Source organism: Drosophila arizonae, chromosome 2, assembly GCF_054131065.1.
Source record: "Drosophila arizonae isolate 15081-1271.41 chromosome 2, UAZ_ARI_1.0, whole genome shotgun sequence".
NCBI classification, from domain to species: Eukaryota; Metazoa; Arthropoda; class Insecta; order Diptera; family Drosophilidae; genus Drosophila; species Drosophila arizonae.
The window spans coordinates 19,357,710-19,381,998 of record NC_142922.1 but is presented as its reverse complement, the minus strand read 5'-3'; the positions used below and the strand labels follow the sequence as shown (position 1 = coordinate 19,381,998).

At 41.9% G+C, this 24,289-nt stretch overlaps 7 protein-coding genes across 8 annotated transcripts in view; 5 read left to right on the top strand and 2 right to left on the bottom strand.

Moving 5' to 3' along the window:
* The first annotated feature begins 133 nt into the window (after window positions 1-133).
* On the top strand, window positions 134-2,679 carry Mau2 (Mau2 sister chromatid cohesion factor). The gene is made up of 3 exons (XM_089470712.1): window positions 134-533; window positions 612-1,870; window positions 1,938-2,679. The coding sequence occupies exons 1-3, from the start codon at window positions 381-383 to the stop codon at window positions 2,398-2,400; spliced, it is 1,875 nt and encodes a 624-aa protein (XP_089326838.1). The 5' UTR covers window positions 134-380; the 3' UTR covers window positions 2,401-2,679.
* LOC108621142 (uncharacterized) lies at window positions 2,584-4,849 on the bottom strand. The gene is made up of 3 exons (XM_089470723.1): window positions 4,636-4,849; window positions 3,580-4,582; window positions 2,584-3,499 (listed from the first exon to the last, which is right to left on the bottom strand). The coding sequence occupies exons 1-3, from the start codon at window positions 4,753-4,755 to the stop codon at window positions 2,835-2,837; spliced, it is 1,788 nt and encodes a 595-aa protein (XP_089326849.1). The 5' UTR covers window positions 4,756-4,849; the 3' UTR covers window positions 2,584-2,834.
* A 74-nt stretch (window positions 4,850-4,923) lies between these two features.
* Window positions 4,924-5,533, top strand: LOC108608967 (transmembrane protein 141). Its single transcript, XM_018000623.2, has 2 exons — window positions 4,924-5,282; window positions 5,337-5,533. Exons 1-2 carry the CDS (start codon window positions 5,168-5,170, stop codon window positions 5,531-5,533), a joined length of 312 nt encoding a protein of 103 aa, XP_017856112.1. The 5' UTR covers window positions 4,924-5,167.
* Window positions 5,534-5,573: 40 nt separating this feature from the next.
* LOC108621134 (putative GTP-binding protein 6) lies at window positions 5,574-7,321 on the top strand. The gene is made up of 3 exons (XM_089470731.1): window positions 5,574-5,782; window positions 5,837-6,725; window positions 6,787-7,321. Exons 1-3 carry the CDS (start codon window positions 5,574-5,576, stop codon window positions 7,255-7,257), a joined length of 1,569 nt encoding a protein of 522 aa, XP_089326857.1. The 3' UTR covers window positions 7,258-7,321.
* Gnpat (dihydroxyacetone phosphate acyltransferase) lies at window positions 7,317-23,143 on the bottom strand. 2 transcript variants are annotated; one of them, XM_089470664.1, is made up of 5 exons: window positions 22,956-23,143; window positions 10,659-11,244; window positions 9,317-10,596; window positions 8,968-9,256; window positions 7,317-8,901 (listed from the first exon to the last, which is right to left on the bottom strand). In XM_089470664.1, exons 1-5 carry the CDS (start codon window positions 22,974-22,976, stop codon window positions 8,708-8,710), a joined length of 2,370 nt encoding a protein of 789 aa, XP_089326790.1. In that variant the 5' UTR covers window positions 22,977-23,143; the 3' UTR covers window positions 7,317-8,707. The 2 variants fall into 2 exon arrangements, with proteins under 2 accessions (XP_089326790.1, XP_089326798.1); XM_089470672.1 differs by having other exon boundaries at window positions 8,709-9,256; window positions 22,956-23,138.
* On the top strand, window positions 13,400-15,448 carry LOC149270524 (fatty-acid amide hydrolase 2). Its single transcript, XM_089470728.1, has one exon. The coding sequence runs from the start codon at window positions 13,762-13,764 to the stop codon at window positions 15,337-15,339; it is 1,578 nt and encodes a 525-aa protein (XP_089326854.1). The 5' UTR covers window positions 13,400-13,761; the 3' UTR covers window positions 15,340-15,448.
* msi (RNA-binding protein musashi) overlaps window positions 15,672-24,289 on the top strand; it is a 139,772-nt gene continuing 131,154 nt past the window's right edge. The window contains exon 1 of the mRNA XM_089470692.1: window positions 15,672-15,724. Within this exon, the coding sequence (XP_089326818.1) occupies window positions 15,687-15,724 (38 nt within the window). The 5' untranslated portion in view covers window positions 15,672-15,686. The remainder of the gene's footprint in view (window positions 15,725-24,289) is intronic.

The following is a 24,289-nucleotide window of genomic DNA, read 5'->3' as shown; positions in this document are numbered from 1 at the left end:
TCGATAAGAGCATATACAATTTTGTTTTATCATTTAAAAATTATTCCGTTCTAAGCCCAGTTTCTCACAATCTAATCTTTAATGATATGTATGTTATGAGTAACTACATAATTCTAAGAAATTACACATAAGATTATAAAAAAGCAAAAGACAAATAAACTAAAAAATATCCAAATGATTTACACACTTTCTAGTTAATTTTGAAATTTCTTATTGATTTCTATTTGTAAGAAATTAATATATCGATAGCACATTTGCAATACTGCGCTGCAATATTTATCAACACTGATTAACAACCACATTAACCCACGCAGCAGTTGCAACAACAACAAAATTACGCGATAAACAAAACGAAGCCGATTTCCTAGCAATTAAGCACAATGAGTGTTGTAAGCACAGCACCAGCATCACAAGATGCCTGCTATATATCGCTTCTTGGGCTCGCCGAATACTTTCGTACCTCACAACCGCCAAACATAAAAAAATGCATTCAATGTTTACAGGCGCTCTTCACTTTTCAGCCGCCTTCAAAGGTAAGTGTACCATAAGTGAAAGTAAATAACAAATACAACAAATATCTTAATCAACGGTATTACACTTCTCATATTCAGGTGGAGGCGCGTACACACCTGCAAATGGGTCAAGTTCTTATGGCTTACACATGCAACATAGATTTGGCGCGTCGACACTTGGAGCAGGCATGGAGTATCGCGGAGCCTCTTATGAATTTTGATGATGTCAAATTCGATACTGCCTCACTGCTCGCCCAACTGCACCTTAAAACGGAACAGAGCTCACATGCCAAGGCGATGCTCCGACGAGCCGTCGAATTATCACAAAACAATGTCTATTGGCATTGTAAGCTGCTACTGCAACTGTCTCAGATCCATGCGAGCGATCGTGAATATTCGCTGGCCAGTGATTTATTGGCTGTGGGCGCCGAATCGGCTGAGGAAGCGGGTGCCACATACCTTAAAGTACTGTTTTTGCTTTCACGGGCCATGATCCTAATGATTGAAAGGAAAACGAATGATGTGCTGGCACTGCTCAATTCAGCGGGTCAAATCATCGATAATAATATACCTAATCCACATCAAAAAGAGTATCTGAAAGTGTTCTTCCTAGTGCTGCAAGTGTGTTACTATCTGGCCCTCGGCCAGGTGAAGACAGTAAAGCCCAGTTTAAAGCAACTTCAAATGTCTATACAAACGATTATGGCACCAAATTGGCCAAGTGACGAGACGATCTTTGGTGGCAATCAGCTGGAGATGTTTGTATGGCTGCCCAAGGAGCAGCTTTATGTACTTGTCTATCTGGTCACTGTTTCTCATTCGATGATGGCAGGCTACATGGATAAAGCGCAAAAGTACACGGAAAAGGCACTAACACAAATCGAAAAACTGAAACAGCAGGAGGACAAATCCATATTATCCGTATTTAAGGTTATCCTGTTGGAGCACATCGTGATGTGTCGCATGGTCATGGGCAACCGGGAGCTAGCTATACGTGAGATAGCCGCTGCACGTGATGTATGCCTTGCTGTGCCGCATCGTAACCTGCTCAAGCGACATTCGGCGCAGCTCCACTGCCTTATTGGTTTGTATTCAATGTCAACGAGTTTCTTTGAGCACGCAGAACGTCAATTTCTGGTGTGCGTGAATGAGACGACCGAACGGGACCTTAAGCTCTTCGCCAATCTAAATCTGGCCATCATTTATCTGCGCACAAAACGGGAAGCTGACCTCAAACAAATACTTGATGCCGTATCCACGGAAAACACGCACACTTATAGCAGCCAAGCCCTAATGGGTGGATTTTACTATGTACAGGGATTGCACGCTTTCCACAAAAATAGCTTTCACGAGGCAAAGTAAGTAGTAGTCGAAGATGACAAAATTTTGACAGTTCGTAATACAATCGGTTAATATTTTTTACAGACGATTCCTGCGTGAAACGTTAAAAATGGCCAATGCAGAGGACTTAAATCGTCTGACGAGTTGCTCCCTGGTGCTGCTTTCACATGTCTTCCTTAGCATAGGCAACTCCAAGGAGAGCATGAATATGGTGACGCCAGCCATGCAATTGGCAAGTAAAATACCTGATATCCATGTGCAACTATGGGGCTCGGCGATACTGAAGGATCTGCACCGCATGTCCAAGGATGCTCAGCACGAGAAGGAGGCATATGCCAACCATGTGAAATACTCAGAAAACCTGATTGCTGATCAGCGCAAATGCGTTCAGAGTGCGCACCACGAGCTGATCAATTGGTTTCAAGGTAATCCGCCTGTCACCAGCAACTCATCACTTAATCCTGCCGTCACTGTACCCACGACGGAGACGTCTACATCAGCGCTTCAACAACCGCAGCAGGCGGCGCAGTTCGGACAATTCTATTAGACGACCAAGTGCATATATCGAATCATAAGCATTTTAATAACTACTATTGTAAGCTAAAAATTAAAGACTAAGAAATGCTACAAAAACGTTATTTGTAATAGAGCTGGAAAACAATCGAAGTATCCACCATACAGTAATTTGGTAAATTCCTATCCTATTTTAACTGATTACCGATCAATCGACTTTCACTTTTAATTTGTCTTTTTTATTTTCGCCTACTATGTACCAATAGTAAGACAATATTTATTAAACTTATGCATTACATACCCTTTGAGTAAATTATCGATAGTTACAATCGACATCTTAACCTGACGACTGGGCCCGTAAAGTCTCCTCTTTCTAACTTTTCAGCCTAATGTTCATCTTCACCAGGTCTAGTCTAGTCTATAAAAATCCCCCAGCTTATTCATAAATCCCTTACGGGGATAGCTAGTCTACAGTAAATCGGTTGCATCCGACTCATCTTCGTCAGCCTCTTCCAGGGTCGCCGCATTCCCGTTCTCCTTATTGCTCAGCAGGGTGAAGTGAACCAGACGCTTATCATCCTGCTCATGCATTGTCAGATGCGTGCGCATATCGTTCATCGTTTTGAACTCCTCACTGCACACCGGACAAATGTAGATTTTATCGCCCTGATGCGTTCGCTGATGCATCTGGCAGTCGCCGCGTTGCGTAAAGCTTTTCGAGCAGAAGGGACAAACGTAGGGACGTTCACCCGTGTGCGTACGTCGATGATTCTTGAGTACATTAAGCGCAGTAAAGCGCATCGGACACAGATCACAGGCATACGGTCTTTCGCCAGTGTGCTTGCGTTTGTGCTTAGCCAGGGAACAGCTGGTCGTAAATCTGGAGGAGCAGACTTCGCACTGGTACGGCTTGACGCCCGTGTGAGTGCGCCCATGAGAAGTTAACTCCGCTTTGGTCACAAACGAATGATCGCACAGGGTACATTTGAAGCGTTTAATGTCCGAATGTCTCATCTTGTGCTGGCGCAGATTCGCGTTCTGTGTGAAGCCTTTTCCACAAACATTGCAAACAAATGGTTTCTCGCCGGTATGGATGCGCATGTGATCCCGTAAAGTAGACAGCATAGTGAACACTGCAAAAGAAAAAGAGAAAATGTTGAGACTTGGCACTTGGCAGTCTTCAAAGTTTCCTCATTTTATTTGAGCCACTTACCCTTCTGGCACACATTGCATTGATTCCGCAGATTCCGCTTGTGCGTCTGCACCATGTGCCTACCCAACTGCTCCATGGACTCACAGCGAAGGCCGCACTCCTGGCATATGAAGGCTCCATGTGTGGCCTGATGCTCGGAGAGATGATCGAGCGAGACAAACACTCGCTCGCATTCATTGCACTTGAAGTTTCGATGGGTGCAGCTGTTCTGCCTTCGATGTATGATCAGGGATTTCTCCAATGCAAAGCCCGCATTGCAACGATCACAGTGGAACTTCGTCTTCAGCTCATCCATGTCGGCGGCAGGTGTTAGCTTTGTTTTCTTGGCATCCATCTGCTCTTCAGGTTGATTGCGCTTGGACGTTAACTGTGACTCCTGCTGTTTCGATTGTTTCTCTTTCGACGCTGGCTCTCGTGAGATATATGTATCACCAATACCATTACTGACAAGCCGATACTTGTATTCCTTCTGCTTGGCATTAGTCTCCGCAGGCTGTTCAACTAGCTCGCCCGTATTCTTATTGTACACCATTTCCGTCTCGAACTTGATATTGTCTTTCTCCACATGCAGTATTATATTTTCGGCATTGGCCTTGGACGGTATCTCTTCTGTTTCTTGCTCTTCAGTAAATTCGTAATCATATTCTTCCTCCTCCTGAGCTTCCTGTTCCTCATCTTCTTCCATTACAGCCGTTGCCTGCTCCTTTGACTGCTCTTCAGTTGTTGTGTTTTGCTCCGCATCCGCTTTTTCTACCGCATACGTTTGCGCCTCACTGCTGACTGTTGCAACAGTATCCGTTTGAGCCGATCTGTCGGATGTGGGGACTGGAATCTTAGCTGCAGATGGAAGCAGTTGGTCCGACTCCTCGGGCAGCGCATTGGGCAGCAGCTGTCGCAGCGTACGGTTGGAGCTCTCACATTTCAGTTTAAACGAGTAACAATGATTTATTTCACTGATGCAACTAAGGCAAACCCTGGCTGGCAAATTATCCTCGCGTCGCGGCTATCAACAGAAGAAACATGAGTTTGAGACGTCTACTATTAATCTCGACATACCTTCGTGCGGGTGAATTCGCGCAGCATGTCCACTAAGCAACTGCCGTTACCACCATCATAGATGGACAGAAATGGACCCGAGAGACTTAGGCAAGTGCGACAAATCTTCTCCACGTCCATTTTGCAGCAAAATATCTTCAGAAAAACTCACGAATAACAACTAAACGTAATGTCGTTGCCAGATTGGTTGACAATAATATTAGAAAGTGCTGCCATTTGTAAACATTGTTGAACTATTTAACTGTGTGCGTGAGTTTGCATGACATGCAAAAAATAATATAAACGCGTCATCAATAAAACGTTGTATAATATTATATAGCCAAAGCGCGTATTTTTTAAATTAACTCTGTGCACAATTATTATTAGTCCTTATTCCGAAGACAGGGCGTGCGCTGCTTACATGCAGACTGTGTCGTTACCAGATCGCGTAAGCAGTGCTACCCATTGAAAGTGAAGCACAACACAAAGAAATTCAGCCGGTGGTTTGTTTGATCATCTTGAGCTCTAATTGGTGCGTAAATAAATAATTATTATGAACGATATTAAGCGGTTGAAGGAACAGCAACGTGATAAACATCCAGGCTTCGACGGCTATTTGGATTGCATGACCCGAGCTCTCTTTACGGGCTTGGCATCGTTTTGTTTGGGTAGCCATTTCATGTGTTGTCAAAACAATTGCATAATATTTATTATTTTTCTAGGATTTGCAGGCACATATTTTATTCAAAAGACAGTTCAGAGGAAAATACGCTATCCATCTAAATACAACATATTGATTTCCTCATTGGTAGCAACAGGCGTGGCCTATCAAACGACTACGACACGCACCAAATCCTGTCAAGCTGCTTGGATGGCCATCGAGGACAAACACTCGGTGCTCAACGAGGAAAACTACTAATTAGTAATCAACCAAAATTTATAATAGTATAGTTTAAGTCATGAATTGTCTGCAAGTGTTGTTACGCGCGACTCAACTGCGTCCAGCAATAACACGGATATCAACACGTTTTCGATACACCCAACATCAAGGGGTCAAAGGAATTCGTAATCGTAAGAGCTTCTACGAGGCTCCAGTACAGCCGGGGCTGCACGAGCAAAATGAATTGGCGGCCGTAAATGCAGGAGACATGCGCTTCTTGGACGATCGGTGGGTCAGAATGAAATATTTGACCTAGTCCCATATAAAAATGTGTTCTTACAGTGCATATGAGGAAGTCGCCGGGGGAGCTATGCGCATCAACCGTGATGTGGCTACAGCTCAGCATGTTTTCATTCTGCAGCCCTATGTCAAGTGGTCCGCCAAGCGCACCACACCCGTCGATGTGACGCCTGATGATCAACTAGCTGAGGCGACAGCGCTGATCCACTCGTTGCCCAACTGGCAAGTTGCTCGATCCTTAAAAGTGCCTCTGGAAAGTCTGGAGCGTAAAACACTCTTTGGTAGTGGCAAAATAGCCGAGATTAAGGAGCTGCTGGCACAACTGCGAAGCGAGCGGCAGGTTAACAGTGTCTTTGTGAGTAAGGGCACGCTCTCATTTGCCCAAAGACAATTCCTAGAGGACGAGTTTAAACTGCCTGTGCTGGATCGTTACTCGGTGGTCATACAGATACTACGTCTGCATGCGACCAGTGCAGAGGCCCGCCTACAGGTGGCTATGGCAGAGTTACCTTACATATGGTCGCAGGCAAAGGATGCCAGTGTCACACAGACCCGACGACAAGGCTACTCTCTAACTGATCAGCAAAAGGAAATACTGCGCACCAGGGAGCGCAAACTGCGAGCAGAATTGGATGATGTACGTCGGCAGCGACGCTTGCTGCGCAAGAAGCGCAAACAGTTAAACTGTCCAACTGCAGCTGTTGTTGGCTATACAAATGCGGGAAAGACGTCGCTGATAAAAGCGCTCACAATGGAGGACACAATGCAGCCGCGTAATCAGCTGTTTGCCACACTGGATGTGACGGCGCATGCTGGCTACTTGCCCTGCAATCTGCAGATCATATATATGGACACTGTGGGCTTTATGTCCGATTTGCCGACTGGATTGTTTGAGTGTTTCGTGGCCACCTTAGAGGATGCAATGCTTGCGGTAGCTAAATGATTTTTATATATGATTTATATGTCCAGTTATTGATGCATTTGGCTTTTAGGATATCATCATACATGTGCAGGATCTGTCACATCCCTGTCACGCGGCTCAGCGCGCCCATGTGGAGGCTACACTGCGTTCTCTGGCTTCCAGCGTCTCCCAGGGAAATTCAAACGTCGGCGAATTGCCTCCAATAATCAATGTTTTTAACAAATGCGATTTGCTTAAACCGAAAGCTCAAGTATCTGTACTGGCTGAGCAAACGGATACGGGCATGTGTCACTTAACCTCGGCACGTACTCACGCCGGTCTGCAGACGCTGCTCAAAGATGTGGAGCAGCAAATTTTGGATGTGACCGGGCGTCGTAAATTGCAGGTGCGCGTGCCCAGTGGAGGACCAGAGATGGCTTGGCTCTATAAAAATGCGGCCGTTGTGGATACCAAAGCGGATGAACAGAATGCGGAGAAGATTCTCATGCGGGTTGTCATTAGCCAGTGCACCTTGGACCAGTTCATGCGAGAATTTTGCTAACTAAAAACTATGTTTTCTCTCTTGCCCCTCTGCTTTGAATATATATATATATGTATACATTTAATTTTAGTTTGTTTAACTTTATTTGTTTGTTAAAATAATGCAAAGGGCGCAACTCGCACCAATTTAATATATTTTATTTTTTGCTATTAATGTAGTGTATAAATTAGTGTATTGGTGTTCGGTTTCTGTAGTATACGTATGTATATAAAATTAGCTACAAAACACTTATTCCACAAAAATATATTGTTTTTAAAAAATGTTTAAACAAAAAACAAAATATTGCACTTTTTGTTGCTAGACTTCTGTTTGTGCTTCGGTAGCTCACTTTAGTTTTGTTTATTTCTTGTATTGTGTATTTTACTCTCAAGAAATCCCTATGCGTTACAAAAATATTGAGAATATATCAAACTATATGTACATACATTATACCTGCTATACAGATTCTATATACTATAATTCATTTGATTATTAATATTTCAAGTGCATTTCAATTGGCACTTTATACTTCATAACACAAAATACCTTTGGGAATTAAATATTCTAAAAACATGAAACGTGATGCCATGGCAAGTTACAAAAACCCTTTCCTACAATCAATAACTGACATAATTACAAACTGTATACGTTTGATAATGGGTGAAGAATAAAATCTTGTATTTGTTAGGTATGTCAAAAAGTCTTATCAAAACTATATAACCAACTGTTAAACCTGCGGCAGCCACCATTAACCTATTGAAGCAGCGTTAAGAGTATATTTTCAAATGCTTTATGTTATATTGGGACTAAAGCAAACATTAACATATGTAGCTATGTCGTGCTACGAGTATACCTAAGTTGTAGTGCTGTTAAATAAGTTTGTGTTTTTCCTAAACTAGTAAACAAACTTAAGCTATCATTTTAAAACTTAGCTTAAATGACTTGCTATTTGGTTGTTAGACAAACGAACAAAATTGACAAGTTTGTGCACCAGTTAAACATTAGTTTTCTTAAAATAGAAAACCCGGCTATATACCTACTACACGTAAAAAAACTAAAATCTGTACAAATTATAAAACATTACATTAAACTGAAATAAATTCATTTACATAGATGTACCAGGAATGTGAAGATGTATCCAAATTAGTTAAATAGTTGTACTAATAAGGAGAAAGTGACCTGGAGTAACTGGATCTCCGTGTAAATATATAGCTGGCTGTCGTTGGGATCTCTAGCTTTATGAATTATTATTAGAAATCATGAGCTCCTTGAACAATGTAAACAGCAGGGAGTTTTTGTTTTATATGGCAATAAATTAAAATTAAGAAATATTAAATTTTAATTAAATGCTTAAGGACTAAAACATACTACCTTCATATACACAAATGCCATATACCCATATATATATTTTACACATGCACACAGTCGCACTCTCAGTCAGCACAAACACACACCCACGGGCGTACACAGACTACGCGGCTGAGCAGAGGGTCGCCAATAGCCACAGTAATAATTGCCAAATGGGAGCGACGAATACAATAACAAATAGTATGCAAATGATGCGACAATTTTTGAGCAGGCTGACAATGCATTGAAAGAATAGTGATATTGTACTGTGATCACCCTGGGTCGAGGACATTGTTGTAGGCAGCGGAGAGCTGGCAGGCGCCAACCGCTTGCCATTTGTCAGTTATAATTTGGCCATATGCGACTGCGCCTGCTGGTTGGCAGCCATCGAGTATTGGGTAAATGGCATTAGCTGGCAATACTCCAGAAGCTGCAGCTCTAGTTGCCTGAGGCACTTCATCGGTGTTGCCGCAGCGATGCTCATCAGTCCCGTCTCCCGAGATTTATGCAGATATCCTGACTGTATCAGTGCATAGATAGCGATGTTTAGATTATCCAGGGCCAGACAATAGGGATGCACGTGCGAGGCGGTGCCGCCTGGCTGTTGCAACAGCTGTTCCACGTGCTTTTGCACCCGCACCAACAGATCCTTGGAGTTGAATTCGCCAGACATCTTTAAAGAACGCAAGATAATAGTTGAAACAGTGCAACTTGTCTATTACATGACTCTCACCTGGCGCAGCGTAACCGCTAGCTGGTAGTAGAGGCAGAGAAATGGAGCCAGTGCAGCCAGTATGACTCTGGTACACTCGTTATCCTGCACAGTCACCTTGCCCGTGTGCTCATTCAGCTGCAGGGCACGCTCCTCGATCAGCAGACGCAAATGCGTCTCAAATTCGGCCGCCTCGCGATTCGATTCGATGATGAACTCATGCTGGAACAGTGCATCCATGCTGCTCACATGGTTGTGCAGGGCAGCCAACGTTTCCTGGTACGAGCACGAGTTGTCCAGCTGCTGCTGACGGCCCTGCTCCTTGAGGGCGGCAAGCAGCAGATAGGCGGGCCTTGCTAGCCAAAACATGCATGGATTTATGTAGAGCTGCAGTGCCAGCATCGGCACAGCCACCGCCATCGTTTGTGGACACAAGGCGTGCGCCTTCAGCCGTCGCACATCGATCTGTGCCGCCAGCTGTTCTGCAGCCAGCGGAGTGAATTGAAGTTTGCCTACACGAAATTGCAGAATGTTGCTATGAATTTCGACGGCATCGATCACGTCGGCCTTAATGCTATTCAAGCTGGTGCTGACATGGGCGCCAAGTTTCTCGAATATCCGCTTCAAATGCAAAATGCCACGGGATAGCTCATCCACATTGACGCTGCACTGTCCATACAGCTTGCTGGCATAATACAGAGTTAGTAGATTAAATGTGGTGATGACAATGCGTCGCTGTTGCTGGTAGATAATCTCGTTCGCCAGCTGTTTAACTAGCTCGATCTCCTGCCTATTGAGCTTTTGCAGCGATCCGCCCAATCCGGCGCGTTGCATGCGCTGCGTGCTGTCATGGCCAAAGAATTCACGCACTGAAATTGGCGCACCGAAGTCCAGAAACATTTTGCCAAATCGTTCGTCGATGATTTTCAGAGCCTTGAAGAAGCCCTTCGTGGACTCCTTGGGCTTGGGCACGCCCAGCAGCTCATAGACAAACAGCTGCTCTTCCAGCACACGCTCGTAGGCCACGCTGACGGGCACTATTATAACATCCGGCACCTCGCCCGTAAAATAGGGCAACAAGGCCATCGACAACAGACCCACCTTGGGCACCAGGGCCTTAAAATTTCGAGACCGCGTGCCCTCTATGAAGAACTCTACGCCAATGTGGTATCTGGCGACCAGAGCGTACATATACTCGCGAAAGATGTCCCAGTAAAGCTCATCGTTTGAGAAGCTGCGACGCATGAAGAAGGCGCCCGTCTTGCGTAACATGGTGCCCATCCCGAACATTGAGTGAAAATCTATGGAAGATAGAGAAGTAGATTAAGGACAAGTATTGAATGGGTATGCCATGTGAGCTCACCCATGCCGGCTGCTATGCCTGGTATTTCGATGTCATAGTAATAGCATATGTAGCTCATCAGTATGAAGTCCATATAGCTGCGATGGCTGGGTAAATACAGCACCGGACAATGGCCCATTTCCTTGCGCACATTGGCCATGCTGGCTGAATTGACATAGAAACCATCACAGATGCGCTTACCAATGGCCGTAATTGCAATGCCGCACCAGCGTATTATGGCCATGTTTCGATCCAGACCGATCTCATCGATAATCGCACGCGCCTGCTGCTCCAGGTGTTTGATCGGCTGCCCTGTCTGTTGCGCGTAGTGTTCCAGCAGTGAGCGCAGCTTCTCGCTGCGTAGCACATGCTGTTTGAGCTTCTGGGGATTTAAATAGCGTTCAAATTCATAGGCCACCTGGGGCTTGAACTCTCGGGTCATAGATGCCTCTTTGCCCGGTGCTATAATATTCTCAAATTGCCGCATATATGCGGCGGCTGTCGCCTCAGCCGATGCCGATGGGGATGAGTCATCGCTAGACACAGCCGTTGCTCTGTTTACCTGGCTGGCGGTTGACTTCATTTCCATGGTACGCTTGACTTTTAACTGTAAAATGTTTAATGTTAAATGTGTGTAGATATATAAATATATGAATGTATATGTATGTATGTGTATATACATATGTATTTATGAGGAGGGTAATATTAAATGGTTCTACTGTGTTTAACGTGGGTAAAGCTTGCCTAGCGATTGATTGCACACAGCTGGCACACGCCCTCGCTTTACTACTTATTCTTATCGGCCACGTACGATTCTTGATAGGCTTTTCCACGCCGGCTTTTGGGCAATCAGGTGTCAATCGAGTATGTGCGTTATGCATCATCAACTTTCTACTAAGAACATAATTGACTATCACGTGCGACTGAAACAGCTATAATACTGATTACGGTATTTATTATCAGTGCTAAGACGTCTAAGACTGTATGCCTCAATGTGATAGACAATGTTCGACTATTTAGTAGCCAGGTACGCAGCTCATGTGTTTTTCTTGATAATAAAACATAAGCCAAAACACAATATATCCTTATACACATGATTTAAGTTAATTTTTCACGGTGTAGTTTCATTTTCACATTTTTTCCCAATTACCATAGTTGATTTTTATTATGATCACATGATGTGTATTAATATCTATGTAGAAAAAATATTCAATGTTTAACCTTTACTCTTCTTTTATGTTACTTTAATTTACTATTCACAAAACATTGTATTAGTGACTTCTATGACTTTTTCAAAAAGTAATACTCTTAATAATGGTTTACTTGTTTATGGTTAGACAATGTTGTCTTTGTATAATTAGTACAGATTAAAGGAATAAAGTGAAATTATCCATCATGTATAATAAAAAACGAAAATAAAAACTTCCCTAATTAAATCCTCACTCGATTTTAAAAACCTTAACTCTTATATAACACATATTGGAATTGATAAGACTTGACAATTCGAACTTGAATGCTTATACATATATCCACTTTCACATATGGTGAGCTGTGGTACCAGCAAACCAATAAGGAGGATTATATTATACATATGGCGTTATTGGCAAATTCAATATAAATCGATGAAAGAAAACACGTAATACAACTAAACACGGAAAACAAGGAAATAATAAATATTTATTATTTATTATCGAAACACATAAACACAATTTATATTTATATACGTATTTGCAATATTAACTGCGTACCAGTTTGCACGCTGCAGTGGATTGCAATTAGAAATTAGGAATACAAACGCGGGATAGATTGTTTACCAAATGCCTTACGAAGCACACAGAAAATTTAAGACAATTGGTTTTTTATTTTTTGTATTTTGTATAGTCTTTTCTACTTTCGTATGTGAAAAGTAAACAAAAAAAAAAGGCAAACACACGCTGAGCAAACAAATTGTAGTTAATCATACACAGCACGCTGCGAGTTAAATGATTTCTAAGATTTAGCTAGACAAGTGCACTGTAGGTGCAGTTTCTTGAATGATAAATGAACCTAATATGCAATTTAAACAGTTGTGCGTTTCTCAGCTAAACGCATACATGCAATCACATGCACACACACACACACACACAAGAGCAAATAACAAAAAATCTGAGAGGTTGTCACAGCCGATGTTTTGCTTTAATGTAGTTTTGCACAGTTTGAAGCCTTTATTTTTAACGAATTTGCATTAAAATGAGTTGACTTTCTATTTTGGAAATTGGTTTTGTTTAAACCTACAATGCAAATTCGACACAGGTACTGACAGCGAATCGGCGACGCTTTGACAGCGCGACGGTAAAGCAACTACCACTAACATTTGCGGCGACAACCTCAACGACAGCACCGGGTCGATATTTATTTTTGTTGCTGTGTTCCTGGTGGTGTGTTTCACGTTGGAACGTTTTCACGCACGACACAGCCTATCGATATGAATGACATGCAGCGAAGTGCGAAATGTTATGATATTTCAAACAATTATCGTAATACAATTTAGTTATTTAATAATATTTACAATTAGGATTACATTTTACATTAGTTGTTAGCCCGCACATCGGAATATGTTGCCTAATTGTTTATTACAAATAAAATTTAAAATAAGTTACGTTGCAGACCCCAAAAACTTAACGTCTGTTACGCCATTTAAAAACAAAGCTTTTCATGCTGGGCTTGGCTGTGCTTTTAAGCATTATTGGAGGTGGCAACGTTGGTCGCACACCGCTCGGTCAATTGTAAATCATCTGTTCATTTTAAAGCTGCCGTGTTTTGTGAATAATTATAGATAAAAATAAATATGGGTCTAAAATCAACGTACTGATAACGCCTCGTTTTCGTGATAGCCCATCGCTACAATGCTTATCTATCATATGCAATCGTACTTTTTGTAGACTCGTACGTCCAACGGCTGTTTTCCATTTAAAATCACAGCTTTCAAAACAAGTTTCTGCAGTGCTCTTTGCATTTCCGTGGAGGTGGCAACACCAGCAGCTAAAACATTTCATTACATATCTAATTGGATATCAGGTCACCTAAAAGTCGCCGCTGATCAAGCAAAAAGTTAAACAGAAAGATAACAAGTTAAAAATTCAAGATGGCATGTTGGCCCGCATTACTGGACGCGTTGATAACGCTGATTCACATCATAACCGATAGAATCTTGGAATTTGCACTGGGCTGGTATTTGGGACCTCACAAGCGTGTCGCAACATTTGCCACAGTTGATCAACAGGTCATATTGACTAAGAGCGCCGTCGAGTTGGCAACAGCGATACGCACTGGCAAATTAAAAAGTTACGACATCGTCAAAGCTTATTGCGAACGCATCAATATCGTAAATCGTGAGTTGAACGCCGTTGTCGATGGGCCGTTCGAGACTGAGGCGCTAGAGGAGGCACGCGTTATCGATGAACGTCTGGCGTCGGGTCAGTATAGCGATGAGGAGTTGCTGTCGCTGCCCTTTCTGGGCGTGCCATTTACCACCAAGGACAGCACATCAGTGGCAGGTAAGCGGCTTACATTGGGCCTGGTGGCGCGTAAGGACATGCGATCTAAGGAAGATGCGGAGTGCGTGCGTCTAATGAAGAAAAGTGGCGCAATCATCATTGCCACGTCCAATGTACCGGAAGTGAATAAATGGATTGAGTCACGTAATATGCTCATTGGTGGCACCAATAATCCTTACGATTTGAGGCGTTCCGTGGGTGGCTCCTCTGGTGGTGAAGGCGCTCTGATCTCGGCCTGCTGCACAGGATTTGGACTAGGCACCGATATCGGTGGCTCCATACGCATTCCTGCCTTTAATTGTGGCATCTTTGGCCACAAGCCCACCTCGGGCGCCATCAACATGGCTGGCTGCACCTTTCGCACCGGGAAGGAGCAGAATACAATGGTCTGTGCCGGTCCCATGACACGTTTCGCCACTGATTTGCGACCCATTATGAAGGTACTCGTCGAACCATCACTGCAGAGCGCGCTGCAACTCGATAAAGAGGTGGATGTGAAGAAATTGCGTTACTTCTATGTGCCAAGTCTGGGCATGCGTCAGTGTAATCCCATCAATCGAGAGACGGAGCGCGTCATGTATAATGTGCGTAAACACCTGGAGCAGTTGACTGGTCAGGATGTGCATCTAGCCAAGCTGCCGGAAACGAAGCTGGCAGGCAAAATGTGGCGCTATTGGATGACCCAAGAACCGGCCAGTTTCAATCAGCTCCTGGGCAACGGCGTCCAGCTGAATCCGTTTGTGGAGCTGTTCAAAAAGCTGTTGGGTCAGAGCGAATTCAGCATGGCGGCCATTTACTCGTTGATCGACAGCCTGCTGCCCAAGGAGAACGAGAAGCTCATACGCTCGGCCACCAAAAAGTGCAAGGCAGCGCTACAAGAATTGCTGGGAGAAAATGGCGTGCTAATCTTCCATAGTTCTCCACGTACAGCACCATTCCATTACTATCCATTGTTCAAATTTCTGGACTTTAGCTACTTTAGTCTGTTCAATGTGTTAGGACTGCCGGCGACACAAGTGCCCATGGGACTGGATAGCAATGGCATGCCACTGGGCATTCAGGTGGTATCCAATCACAATAACGATCGCCTCTGTTTGGCTGTCGCCGAGGAGCTGGAGCGTGCATTTGGCGGCTGGGTGCCACCGTTTCCATTAAAAACCAAATAAATGGTTGGTGGTCATCTCTTTTAATACTCATCCGGGTGGTGGGAATCCCTAAGGCTGTTTATATGAGCAATAATATATCTAATGCAATTGAACAATATGCTTTGCTATATACCATTTGTTTGAATTTGGCGGCAAATAAGGGAGCCAGACGCTTTAGCTTACTGCGTTTATCTGGCAGCTCTGTGAAGCAATTGAAACACGGTGGCAATAGTTGGCACTGTTGATGGGCCACACTTTTGTATTGTCTTTGTGTGCGGGGAATATTCGAAACATTTCTTCGGTTGAGAGAAATTGTGAAATTAGGAACGAAAGTAATTTAAATGTCTGAATATATGTATATGTAAAAAATGAAAATTTATAAGAGCCAGCGGGAGTCAAACGAAAGGTAAGTGCAAGCATTTGTAAGTAGCTAATTGAAGCGTATGTAAGAAGTTGATGACATCCTTCGAACTTTGACCAAGCAGGTGATAAATGAGCGCTTAAGCCGCACAACCAGCAACAGCAACTGTCCACAATTAATTTGCAGTGTCGGCGCCCCTTAATACACACACTCCCACACGCATAAGCAGACAGCTCACCATTGCAAATGTGCGTGCGGCTCTCAGGTTGAATGTAACCTAACCTAACATTGGCTTCGGCCATAAATTACGTGCAACGAGCATCTTCCGTTTGTCTCATTTGCTGCTGTTTGTCGCTTCTACTGTGCCCCCTGTTTCGTCTATTGTCTTGTTGCTGACCAAGCGACAAATATGCCTTTTAATATTTTCGCATAGCACAAGTCAAGAATGGACGTGTGCAATTGTGTAAAATGTTTTTGTGATCGTTGTTGTTGCTGTTATTGTAATTTGCCGGTATGCTTATGTTATGTCTCTCTCTATCTGTGTGTGTGTTTATATGTACATATGTATGTTTGTACATTTCTGTTCCATTCTTTTTGGCTGTTTCTGTTTCTGAAATATTAACGACGCCCTTTTGCTGTTTTTGTCTTTGTGCATAACTTTTGCGTTTGGAGTGTTTTTGCCTGCATTTTATGTGCGCCTCCAACCAAGCAACTTATGTACATATACACACGCACGCATATTTTACATTTACATGCATAAGTGTGTGTAGCGTGCAAATAATGCGTAGTAAGCAAATCAAAATTAAGATTTTTGTTTTGTCATTGAGTTTTAGCGATGTGCTAGTGAGTTCAATTAGTGATGGGTCGAATGTCTAACTACTTTAAAGTAATTTAACGAGTTGTTTTTTTTAATAACTATCGAGATTACAGTCAAGTGAATGTCGTTTAAAGCTCTGACGCTTCCTTTCATCTGCCCTTGCCGCAGGGCCGCGAAAGGAAAATTATGAAAATTGCCCAGCCGCGACAGACTTTGTGCAGCATTGTGTGCGCGCCTTTGACAAATCCCAAATCCAGTCACTAAACAGTCATGTTTCATTGCCATCAAAAAAAAAAAAAAAACTCCACACACATTTGCCTATGAGGCAAATAAAACGAGAAAAAAATAGTTGAGAGTTCTTTATTTTGTAGCGCAACTGCTGCCGCTGGCCCCAAACTGTTGTAAAAACGTCTACATTGTTGAAATTCCTTTTGCGAAATTGCCACGTGACACAAAGGCGTCTGGAGCACATACACATATAGAGTGAACGCCTTTTATTAGCCTTGCCGAGGGCCGACCCCAGACGAACTAGCCGACACAATAGGCCCGAAAATGACGTTGCAACAATTAATGTGAACATTTTCGCAGTCGTCGTTGTCGTGATTTATAACGTGCATAAAATTTGCGGTCCTGGCGAAGCACCTAAAATGGTGGGGAGACCAAAAATTAGTCAGTTTGCTGTTTCCTGTTGGGATAGTGTCTGTGTGGCGTGGCGGGGGGCGTTGTCAACGTCTGCATAATTTATCGATAGTTGCGTACGCTTGCACCCGATACACCCTGTGCGCCGACTGTCTGCATATTTGAAAACTATTTTCATTGCGTGATAATTTATGTGACATACAAATTACACAATCGTTGGCCAGTTATGCAAATTAATTACAAAAATTTACAGTTCCTAGCTACACGCTCTCCCTCTCTAATTCTGCACTAATACAAATGCATGTATACATATTTATATCTAAACGTAGTGTTCCTGTTTTTCCGTTCAATTTCCTAGCAAATCTCACTTTATGTTTCTAAGAAAATTTCACTCGTGTCTTTGCTTCGACATTTTGCAGTTTATGCAGTTGCCTTTTTTTCAATTTACAATAAAATTCAATAAGGTGTTGGCTTAATGGAAATTGACTGACAGCAGCTGCCGAATGTGTACGTGTGCACGTGTGTGTAAATTTGGGTGTGAGTGTGGGTAGATCTAAGGCCAGGTCTTAGCTTCCTGTTTTGTTATTTGCTTTGGCCATAAAATGCATCTGAGAGCCAAATATCCTCTTGATTGAAATATCGAAAATGGAATGAAAAACTTTTAGTTGAAAATGAGTTTAAAGTATTTAAATTTTATAAATATTTAAAATACTTTTATATAAATATTAAACAACAAAAATGCAATGTTTTAATAAGTGAATCATTATACTTAAACTGTTTCTCTACTTTTCTTAATTTGTATATTAAAATACATATATTTGAATGCTTTGCTTAGATAGTCCATCAGGTTGATGCACATTTGCAGCAACTTCATTAGACTTATGCAGCCGCATGCCCATTTCAGTTAAACACTTGGCTAACAAGCATACGCGCTGTTGAACATAGAATATAACGTATGCGCCCATTATGCATAACCTTGCGCTGAGTGTAGATTTGAATGTTGAAAACTAACAAAAATCTACAAAATGAATTGCAGGTGCAGGTGTGATGAGAGGGCTGTGAAGTGGTAGGGATGTGTATGCATGTACATGGATTGCATGCAACAACAACTACAGCTTGTTGCAGTTTGACGCTGGGTTCTTTCCACTGTTGCACAATCAGCAAAAGTCAGCGAGCTATGAACAAAAGTTAAACAGAGAAAACAAAGTGCAAAGTCGGTTGGAGGCGGATAAGAGGGTAGAGGGGGCGTGGCCTGGGTGACACCGGGCGTTGCAGTTGTCGCTGCACATTGCACATGTAAAGCGCATAAGGAGCCGACGCCATTTTAAAGCTAAAACATTTGCGTAATTAGCAGCAGGAAAAGGTAAAAACAAGACAAGTAAACAGGCCTGGCCAAAACTACTTTAAGTGCCAGCACAAATTGCACACCAAAAAGTTAATTAAATTGTTAGCAGTTCGCGATTTTTTTCGACCCTTTACGGCTCACCGATTTATCGTTTCGGGTCGCGTTGGCCGTGTTGGCTTTTGGCCAACTGCATGTTTGCTAGCCGAAAACCTCCAAGCTGACAATTAACAAATGTCAACGGTGCAAAACTTGTGCCAAAGATGCGGGTGGCGCTGCCATGGCCAGCCTTCGAGGAAGCTTACTCTTATGACACCAGTTCTCCGTTTGTGTTGGTACCAAACCAGTTCTGCTCTATGTGTCTGCTCACTATGTGAACTACTTTTCCATTAACTTTTTACACGAGTTTTACATGTGCTGCTAAAGTGGCTCTTAGTGTGCTCAACTTTACTTTTTTACTAGATGATAGTTATACCATTTGGCCAATAAATCAAAGAGTTTTTGTTGTGCTTTCAAGCAAATTGATATGCGCTATTAGATTCGTAAACATTTGAGCAGATTTATGGCAACTTGAAGCCAGAATATCCCGAATAATGTTTGTACGATAGCTGATCCGCTAATTTATATATAGATATGGAGATTTACAATTTACATTTATGTGGCATATTATTAAAACAATAATAAGGAAACCATAAAATATAAGTATTAATTATTCTTAGTATTACCTCTAAGTATTATTAGACTGGTGCAGTTTACCGAGCGGTTAGTCATGAAGCATTTCCATTTCAGTCATGTCTACTTTAAGTATTCCTCTACTTATTTGCCTCAAGTTTTAATACTAAGTATTTCCTCTAAGTATTTCTTCTAAATATTTTCTGTTTGTATTTTTATAAGTATTAATACTAAGTATTTCCTCTTAGAATACTAAGAGACAGGCTTTTCTATAGGAAATACTTTGTATACTAAGAGAAAAATAATTAGAGCAAATACTTACTCCTCCGTCTTTAATGCTTCGCTGAACGATCACTAAATTTGCACTTCACTTTACCACACTACACGAGTGACCCCCACCAGGCCTGGGACGACTGAAGAAATGCTGCAGCTGCAGCCCTTTATATACGGCGACTTTCACTCAATTACTAAGTTTCTCTCAAATGTTGAGCCCGACGACAGGTAGAGATCGTGTCATACGAGTGACCAACGAGAGCACTCTCTGCTGCTGCAGGCATCGTTTTACTTCAATATAAATGAAGATGACTACTGCTGCATACATATAGAGAGAAAGGAGAGGAGAGACAGACAGTGAGACATACAGGGGGACAGACAGAGACAAATATACAGACAGACTCATATATAGCACACAAACACGCATAGTTAAATCGGCTTAGCTCATTTTGCTGCTCAGGAATATGAAAGACACGACAATACGTTGATATGCTAAAAAGCTTGTGTACATTAATATTAATAATAATTAAATGACATAAATATCAGTTTTTCTGTTCTATAGTTCTCTTCACAAGCAGCATGTACGAAAGTAAAGAATATTTTCTTGTTTCATTAATTTTTTGACTTGACTTTCACTTGATGGGTTTTTGTGTTTACTCTAGTTTAAAGCATTCATCTTTCAGGGATTATAAGGTTGTTCATTAAATATGTGCGCCTCGTCGTCATCATTTAACATTGCCGGCTGGCTGGTCTGCTATATTGTGCGTAAAGTTCGAAGATAAGCGTATTGTAACCTCCTGTTTTTTTTTTCACTGCCCGCCCTTCTCTTCTCAGCAACCACAGCAACAACAAACGACTCAGCATTCATCAGTCATCAGTGAGATTGACTGCGACACAGTTCACATTAAGTATTATCAATTGCGAGTCGTCAAACGTTGTTGCTGTTGTCGTCATCATCTACATCCGAGCCCCAGCATGCTGTTCGTTTCATCTGCCGTATATCGCATTATATCTGCATTGTCACCTTGTTGGCCATTTCACGTGAAACGCCCCGGTGAAACCCCATGTGTGGGTCGACATTAACAATAGGTCCTTTGGATAGGAGATTGTCCTGCCCTTAACTCACTTCATGTTTGTGGCCAAATGAAAGACGATGCTCCTTTATTTGTGGTCTCGTTACACTCTCCCTTGTTCTCTTTAACAGCTTTGTTTTATTCAATTAGTTGATTTGACAGTGGTGTCAAGAAGCTTTCATGCACTCGATAAATTTTTGTGGAAAATTTTGATAGTTACTCTTATATGATGATTAAGCTTATAAGTTTCTTGGTTGCTTAACTGATTGTTTAATTGTTTAGCTATATTTTTTATTAAACTTTATCGTTATTTTGAAAATGAAAATTATTTAATTATTTTGTGGGATAGAGTGTGGACTCTTCTGCAAAACAAATCAATATTTAATCTAATTCACATTATCTACAACGCACATCTTAACGAAATGAAAACATTTTTAGCCATTGTCTTAGTCATTTCACAAAAATCTCGCTCGAGTCGTGCACCTCTAAAACCGGCCACGCCTAAAAGCAGACAACGAAAACGTTGATGCAGAGAAGCAGAATAAAAAGAAAACATGAAAATAGAAAAGGAAGCAGCATCACATTTATCCCAACGTGCTCATTTAAGTGGAATCACTTAATGGTTTTATACGCTTATCATTATCATCCCAGCAACAATTCCGCTTCGCGTTCTACCGCTCATCCTCTAGTCCCAGTGCCATTTTGGGCAGCCTTCCATGTCCAGAGAGCGAGAGCCAGGCAGAATGACAAAGCGTATAGCAGTGGATAGCACCACCCACAGCCAGCCGCACCACCCGCTGTCAGTGAGTCCACGAATCCACGGAGCCTCGTGTCGTTGATTCAATCAAATTTCGAAGTGTGGAGCATTTTTATCTGGCGGATGTTTGGCTCGCTGTCAACACAAAATGTTGGCGTCCAGTCATTGTTTTAACGCGCGAGTTTGCCAGACACACACACATGTATATACATATATGTATACATACACATATCCTTGTTGTTAAATGCATAATTTTTAGTGGAAATTGCGGCACGAAATGTTTCATTTTTTGACTGCGTGACGCTTGTTTGAGGTGCATATGTGTGTGTGTTCGGTGTGTTCGGTTGTGTGTGCTTAGGGGGTTGCTGAGGGTGTGCCGCTGCTGCCAGCCAAAGGTCGTTTGTACGGCCCACAAATAAGGAAGTAATATGTCGCCACTGCATGGCCATCAAAGCCAGACGCGTTGAATACTTCACGGGGCTTGTGAATGACAAAAGCTGCTCCCGCTGCAAGCACCCCCATAGAGTGGCCGACCTTCTTCTACCATCTACCCCGCCCCCATATCATCTCGCGCTGTGTGAGAACTGAATGCTCTTTTTTCTGTCACATGAAGCGTTCCCTTACATTGTCAATGATTTGACTACAGGGTATAAATATACGAGGATAGTTTGAAATGAAATTTTTAAAAACTGAAACTGAAAAATACATTTCAATTATAATTTATTATAGCGAAATGAATAAATAAAATATTTATTATTATCATTATTATAATTATTACGATTATTTTTTTTATAGAAATTTCATGTATCATGTTCTATATTTTGAATATTTTTATTAAATATTAATTACATAATATATCGATAATTATATATGTATTATTCATATCTTAAATATCTATTTCTTGGTATTTGAATTTAACAAATTATTATGATTATAACATAATTATTATATAATTCAAGTAAAATAAATTGCTTGAGGAAAATACTGAAAGAGAGAAAATGATGTAAATTTCACATCAGATATACTAGAATAGGGTATTTGATCAGTGTGTAGGGTATTTGATTGCTTAATACTCCCACAAATCACCGTCTCTTCCCAGGTTGCGTGCCAGCTCTTTTTTTTTTTGGGTATTCTTTCTACCCCGCTGTCAGAAACATTGAACCGCATTTGTATTGAAAGATTAATGATGCACAATTGGTCGCATCATCCTGATGTCTGTGGCTATTGTTATGCGAATTGCTGTTGTTGTTGTTTTTTGATGATTTGCTCAAATTTATGATCCTAAAGAGATTGTCACATTTTAAGTTTCAAAGATCTCTAAAGGTTGGGGCGCCGGCAAATCATTTCATTAACTTAATGTACCAGAATGTGACTTGTCGGTTGTCAACTTTGTGTCGCTCGCTTGAAGGATGTGGGCGTGTGTGGTCCTGGCAGGATGTTGTTCACTTTAGTTTAATACCAAGTGCCGACCGACTGCTGACGACGACAAGTCAGTTAGTGCAGCAAAACTTTGCCAACTTTGGCTCTGGCTCTGGCTACAAGGCACTGATTTTATTTACAGGCTAACAACAAGGATACTTGTGTAGACAGGGCAAGTCAAGTCGAGTCGAGTCGAGTCAATGCGAGTTGCTTGGGTGTAAAGAAGAATGCCACCCCCCGGGGCAGCCGTTTCTAGATGCAACGTAGCTGTCAGTAACACTTACTTGACATTTAACTTGTGTCATTTCCACTATACAGGCCAGGCACAACTCTAGGCGACAGCAAGCGGCAAGAGTAATGACAATGCATGCGCATCTGCTGGTATTTGCCAGATCACAATGGTTGAGGAGGTGCCACTAATGCGTGCAATAGAAAACAGGACAATATTGGATACAATGCGAGAAAATTATATTAAAAATATTTTCATTATTATTTTAGAAAGACTATGACAGAAACTTGAATGAATATGCATATGTATATATGTATGTTTTATGGTCTATTAATTACATAAGAGTATTTTCAATTCAACTCAATTTTGATAAACCTCAAATATTCAGCTATAGTCGAGACTGCTCGACTACGAGATCCCCTGAACCCACGAGGAACTGATATATCAATAATTCTTCGCGTCTTTCTGCTCACATAAGAAACACACAGACAAACACACACAGGCATAAACATGCATGGGCTGCAGTGTGTGTTTACTACGGGAATTTAATACGTTAATAACTTTTTTTGTTGATGGACTAACTTCGTGAAACTTTCAGATCGTCATATAATATTGAAATGCATGCATCTGCAAAAGCACAAGTGTCTAGTATTTCAAATACGCCTTTTACAACGGTGGGATAGAGGCGAATTATAATAAAACCCGAAATTCTATTAAGTACATATAAATCTACATTTAAAATTTGGTGACTATAGTTTTAAAGATGTAGGAGATATAATTTTATAACTGATTTTCGATAAGGTTTTTAATCGATAACAAAATAACGGGGTAAGTTCTCGATTTTTGGAGATAAACTCGATATACGGACAGGCGGACGGACAGGTAGACGGACAGGGCCAAATCGACGCAGCTCGTCGTCCTAATCAAGAATATATATACCTCGTGGGGTCTGCCACGCCTCCTTCTGCCTGTTAACAAAACCAATATACCCCGATTTCCCATTTTCAATGGCTTCAGGATATACAAATCGAAAGCATCTTTTTGCCTTCGCTTCAATAAACGATATCAAGGGGCAAGGCAGCAAGGAAACTGAAGCAAACAATTAAACATCTACACACAGCATGGCGTTTGCCAAACAACAAACTACACACACTCTCACACACATACACACACTGATAAACACATTCCCAGCCAAACACAAACCAGCCCGTCAAATGGACGCAAGGCCTTCCTTCTGCTGCCTCCTTCCATCGTTCAGGCACGCTGGCTACTTCATCATGACCAGCAACTGCATTAGAGATTCATCCATTTATTCACACCACAAGTCAGAGTGGGAGCAGAAAAAGTAGTAGAACTTGGCGAAGAAAAAGGCGAAACAGGACATTTAGC